A 6,000-nucleotide genomic window follows, 5' to 3' on the forward strand; every position below is an offset into this window, starting at 1 on the left:
TCAAAAAAAAAAAAAATTACAGCAAAGAAAGAGTGGTGGAAGTTGAAACCTTAACCCCCAGAAAGAAACCCACTGCCTTTTGAGATGTGCTGCTGTGGTGCCTCGCCTGTTTGTTGGACGAGCCACCCTGCATATGTGTCAGTGAGGCAAACAAACAATGATTTTAGCTTTATTGTCCATACCTATTAGGAACACTGCACATGAAAATCTAGAATTCTGGCTGTCCATACACAGGCCCAGAGGTGTGAGCCCAGAGGCTTGGGACAGCTGGAGGCCTAGGGGTGTGTCTGACTCATGGTCTCTCTCTCTCTGTGGCAGACCCCTGAGGAGTTGGATGACTCCGACTTTGAGACGGAAGACTTTGATGTGAGAAGTAGGACAAGTGTCCAGACAGAAGATGATCAGCTGATAGCTGGCCAGAGTGCCCGGGTAAGGAATCAGTTAATCTTGTTCTGCTGACTCTCCCTGTCCCTCTCAGGTCTTACCTTTTTCTTTTACAGGAAAACACGCATTATTGAGAATCCCTCTTTTTCTCTGGCAGTAGGATGAAAACTAACCTAGGTTGTGGCACCTCCAAAGTGTCTCACTTGGGGACAGGAACATGGGCTCCTCAGCTGTGCCCTGGGGCTTTGGTTCATGATAGAGTTCTAGGATCTAATCAATGCAATGTTTGTTAAAAGGATTGTGAAATCGAAAAAGATTGCTGTCTTTGCCCATCTCAATGATACCATGGGTATGAACTATTTAATTATTCATGGGTTAAAAAAATAACAGTGGTACATTCAAGAAAAGTCAGAGCCCTTGCATTCATTTGAGTCATTAAATCTTGAATCAACAGCATTTATGTTTTGGGGAGGACGCCAAGAAATATTTCTAAGGAGTCTTTTTTTCACTCCTCAGAAATCATTTTGAACAGCAAATGCATCCCTTCTTTAGGCCCCACTTGGTCATGAGCACTGTGGGAAGCTGAATGGTGAGGAGCAGGAGGAGACTCAGAGTTTGGGGAGCTTGAGGTGGGCAACAGGCCTCCAGGTGATGCTTTGATAAGGTTTAAATGCCACTGAAATATTCAAAATGTATATTACTTAGCAGGTTCTCTGCCTTCTTTAAATTTTACATTCTAAAGCCACTTCTTGTTCACCTTGAGAAGCTAGAGATGTAATGCGGCCAGAGGAAATGCTCATAAAGGAAAGGGCTCCATGATTAACCCTTCTCTCATCCCCCTTTCTGGTGGCAGGAGACAGAAGATGACACTTTTAAATAATCAAAATAAGCAGGTTCTGTTCCTGCACAAATGTGATCACAAAGCTTTCACATTAAAACTTGTTCTTAAAAGTGGGTCGGGAATTCGGGCTGCCATAAACTTCTATGCAAAATGAGAAGAAATGGCCCTTCAGGCAAAATGAAACCTATTAAAGCATTATCCTACCTATGCCATATATTGCTCAGTGGAAATGTTCTTGGCTAATGCACTGTGAGAATGTCATATTCCCTAAATGTAAGAGCTTTCTGTGCTTCTGATTTTAGGCGATCATGGCTCAGCTTCCCCAAGAGCAAAAAGCAAAGATTGCAGAACAGGTGGCCAGCTTCCAGGAAGAGAAGAGCAAGCTGGATGCTGAAGTGTCCAAATGGGATGACAGTGGTAACGACATCATTGTGTTGGCCAAGCAGATGTGCATGATCATGATGGAGATGACTGACTTCACCCGGTGAGCAGTGCTCAGCCCCACCAAGTGCACGAGGGCCGTCCTCCTCTCTCCAGGTCACCTCGGACAGGCACAGCCGTGCTGCTCTGTAGCCACCTTCTCTTTTCCACCCACCTCCAATTATGAGAGGCTTCATCTGCAATGATCTTTGTTCTCTTTTTTTTCAGAGGCAAAGGACCACTCAAAAATACATCAGATGTAATCAGTGCCGCCAAGAAAATTGCTGAGGCAGGATCCAGGATGGATAAGCTCGGCCGCACCATCGCAGACCACGTAAGTGACAGACTTGCCGTGTGGGTGTAAGTTCATCCTGGGATACAACACTCTCTTCATCTCAAAAAATTTTCTTAATTCACCAACTTGCTTGATTAATACCAACATAGATTTTTAAGGATATCTGAATTCCAGTTTCTTCTTTGACAGTTTGCATTAGAGTACATCTCTGGAATAGGTGTGTCTGTCCTGAAATACTCCCATAGTTGACAGCTAAAACCAGCCTCTACTGGTGACTTCTTATCTCTCAGTTCTCTTTAGAACTTCAGGCCTGGGCAGGTGCTGCTTCTATAAGCTCTGACACACTGACACCGGCTGTATGAGGGCCTCGTCTTATGGATTTATTTCACAGAATTAGGACAGGCTAGTGTTTTGGAAGGCTGTTGTATCCATTTGGGGACAGAGGTCTATCTATGTCTTTGGCACTGTAGATTATCAGCCACCCAGCCTTCGATAAACCCTATTCCCTCACTTGATACATCAGAAAATATGGTTCCTACCTCCTAGAAAGTTTACATTTTCCTTGATCCTCCAAGACTTATTGGAAATGGTATCTCTTAGTTATAGTTTTCTCTGCAGTTCTAACCCCTTTCCATGGAGTATCAAGCCTGTATCTGGGCCGCAAGATGAGTGACAGCAGTTCCTCATCCCTCAAGCGAAAGATTCATAAGTCATCTAGACTCCCCCTCTTTCACAGAATCCAGTACTAAGTCCTAGATCTTCTACTGAATCTTGACATGATCCAGTCTTCCACTCATCTACCACCAGTGTAGGCCAGACCTCCACAGCCCCACGCCCGGACTACTGTGGCCTCTCCACACCACCGCCAACACAGTTGTCTTATGTAATCATTTTAAAATGCACATCAGATATGGCTCTGCTGCGTTCCTGTAGCTTCTTAAAATTCAAAATCTCCAGCATGGTCTACAGGCCTCAGTTTATACCAGCCTTATAGAGGGAAATATTTGCTGTAAACACCTGAGAGGTGCTTTTTATTTCCCTCTTTGGGTAAAGTCTCCTCAGCCAGCCCTGAGCTTTAGTAGCAAGACAGAAATTGGGCAGCAGCTGCCCTTTAATTTCCTTGTGATTAGTCAAGACCTCATGGTCCCCAAGTGTTCTTTTTCTTGTTTTGATTTACTCATCCTCCGTCTTTGCCTAAAGTGAACCACTCTTTTCATCAGCTATTTGCAGTGTGTCATAATTGAGCAGATAAAGCTCTGAGCAGAAGAGCTATTGGAAGGGTTATCGCTTAGCTCAAAGCACTTCTGACTTTCTTCTAGAACCAGGCTCTTGCTTCCTGAGTCTTTTTCTCTCCTTCAGGGCTTGGGCCCAAGGAGAGAGGAAGCTTGTTGGTGGCACACTGGGAGGTTCAGAAATAGCCCCTGGGGGTGGGTGTGTTTAGGCCAGGCTTGGACAGGGCTCAGTGCTAAGCCGCTCTCCCATCAGTGCCCAGACTCCGCCTGCAAGCAGGACCTGCTGGCCTACCTGCAGCGCATCGCCCTCTACTGCCACCAGCTCAACATCTGCAGCAAAGTCAAGGCTGAGGTACAGAACCTCGGCGGGGAGCTTGTCGTCTCTGGGGTAAGTTTCATCTGTGAAAAGAAGTGGTTGGGAATGTGCTGGCCTTTGTCCACGTACACTCCTTACTGCCTCGAACTGGGAAGGTGTGCTACGGAAAGCCCCAAATTGAGCCTGTCCGAAAATTGCAAAAATGACATAGCAAGACTTTCTCAAATCTCCATCCATCCAAGCACCTGAGTAGTATCTCTTCCCTTTTGACTTTACGATGTCAGTTCTGGACTCCTTGGCACTTGGGCAGTACAAAGAGGTGGTCTCACTTGGTGTACTGAGCTCTACTAATTCCCTGTGGCTTCTGCTAATCCTACAGAATTTCCTTTCAAAGAAACTTTGTATATTGTACATACTGATATTATTTGCTCACCTGCTACAATGTAAATGCACCTGGGCATGACTGAAAGCCTTGGGTTAGCTGTCTAGGACAGCTGACTCAAGGCCCCCTCCTGTGTCTGCTGACAGTCCTTGTGGTTCTAACTCTGCATTCACTCGGGGGCAGCCAAGGTGATGTCTTGTTTTTGTTACTGGACTCTTCTTCAGAAGACCTTTTCAGGGTATTTGGATAAGAGCAGCAGCTATTGGCAAAGCTAATTAGTAACGGAGCTGCTGCCCAGCCCAGCCCTGTCCTGGACGGGGAGGATTGGGGACCCCCTCCAGCTGCTGCACCTCCCTAACCATGGGGCTAGAGGTCTGGCCTGTGCTCCTTAACACCCCATGTCTATGCCTCTTAGGTGGACAGTGCCATGTCCCTGATCCAGGCCGCCAAGAACCTGATGAATGCCGTGGTGCAGACAGTGAAGGCTTCCTATGTGGCCTCCACTAAATATCAGAAGTCCCAGGGTATGGCTTCCCTCAACCTCCCAGCTGTGTCGTGGAAGATGAAGGCACCTGAGAAAAAGCCCTTAGTGAAGAGAGAGAAACAGGACGAGACACAGACCAAGATTAAACGGGCATCTCAGAAGAAGCATGTGAACCCTGTGCAGGCCCTCAGTGAGTTCAAGGCCATGGACAGCATCTAAGGCTGCCCTCAACCCACAGGCTGTTAAAAATCAATGACTGTTCTTCATTCAAATGCATTTCCTAGATCACTGATGTTAGACTCCACAGGGAAATAGGCACATTTTAAACCTAGCCAGGTGGCAAATTTTGCAAGGACATATTTAAGCCATTCACAAATGCTTTTAGAATTCAGGAGCATCTTCCTAGCTCTATTTTTTATAAGCTTAATTCCATAACCAAAGAGAATCCCACATTAACTTGTTAGTAACACTCTTGACCAAGTTGTGACACCTGTTCTCTTGGTGTGGCATTAGAGTTTGAGAGAAGGGTATCTGACTTACTCTTTGTTCAGTCAGGGAGGGGGCTTCTACTAGCCGTAGATCCTGGCAGGTTGGCTAGACCAGAGATGACCCAGAGTAAGCCACCTGGGTGTCTTAGGAAGCTGGCCCCAAAAAAGGAACGTTCCCAGAAGGGTCCTAAGAGGGATAAACCACATGAATCTCAGTAAAACATAATGTATCATGAGGAAAACTGATTACTCTCTTTATAACATGAAATGAGAATTTAAACGCATGGTTACAATTACTAATGTACTCTGCTGCAGGACATATTAATAAAGTTGCTTTTCTCAGGCTAGAATGTTGTGATGCCGTCATCAGAACATGGTCTTTTTTCCTTTCTTCAGTTTCAAATGCAAATTCATCATTGAGCTCAAATCTAATAATTGCAATGGTTCCTGCCTTGGGCTTGTAACAGAAGCCTGACAGAATAGTGTTTGCTTAGGCAATAATTTAGACTTTACCTTATTTGTGATTACTATAGCAATTGCCATAGCTACAAGGTATACTATCTTATTTAAATTTTATGTTTTTTACACTAACTTTTCCCAATAAAGTCCACCATGAAACTAAGTCCCAGAAGCCAAAATCGTTTTTCTTTGCCTTCCAGTAGAGTCCAGTTTTACACAAAACATCTCCTGGATTTACCCACAGCATCTGCTGTGCTCTGAATGCTGCAGTGTCCCTCTTCCTCTGGTATGGTGTTCCCCAACAAGGGAACAATGCCTGTGGCTCTAGACCAAAAGCTACACAGCCTAGCCTTGTAGCTTTTGTGCCAGTCCACCAGGGAGGACCAGGCCTACCCCAGGAATGTCCACACTTCAAGGAGAAAGTCAAAACCTTGGAGACATCCTTGAGGTCTCCATGGCTCTCACCCCCCTGAGTTATCCCATTAGCTTACAACCATACCATGACAGCTGCCTCCAAAAAAATCCCCTCCTAACCCACATCCCTTCCTAGCAGAAATCCACACCTTAAGCAAAACTCTCTAAGGAAATGTGTGTAGTCACTTTCTTCCTCACTTCCATTATCTGCCATTCCAGTCAGCTCTCATCCTGTCCTGGCCACGCTACTACTCCGTTAAGGGGTCATCCTCCACACCGTCAGAT

General features: G+C 45.5%; 1 protein-coding gene across 4 annotated transcripts in view; it reads left to right on the top strand.

Moving 5' to 3' along the window:
• Window positions 1-5,464, top strand: part of CTNNA1 (catenin alpha 1) — a 150,681-nt gene extending 145,217 nt beyond the window's left edge. For 3 of the 4 annotated variants that reach the window (XM_039836216.1, XM_039836217.1, XM_039836215.1), the window contains exons 14-18: window positions 319-429; window positions 1,528-1,709; window positions 1,874-1,979; window positions 3,426-3,560; window positions 4,286-5,208. In XM_039836216.1, coding sequence (XP_039692150.1) covers window positions 319-429; window positions 1,528-1,709; window positions 1,874-1,979; window positions 3,426-3,560; window positions 4,286-4,573 — 822 coding nt within the window. In that variant the 3' untranslated portion in view covers window positions 4,574-5,208. Of the gene's footprint in view, window positions 1-318; window positions 430-1,527; window positions 1,710-1,873; window positions 1,980-3,425; window positions 3,561-4,285 lie in introns of all 4 variants that reach the window. The other variant, XM_039836214.1, reaches the window with a different exon arrangement.
• Window positions 5,465-6,000: the final 536 nt, after the last annotated feature.

This window comes from Pteropus medius, unplaced genomic scaffold (assembly GCF_902729225.1).
Source record: "Pteropus medius unplaced genomic scaffold, Ma_sr-lr_union100, whole genome shotgun sequence".
NCBI classification, from domain to species: domain Eukaryota; kingdom Metazoa; phylum Chordata; class Mammalia; order Chiroptera; family Pteropodidae; genus Pteropus; species Pteropus medius.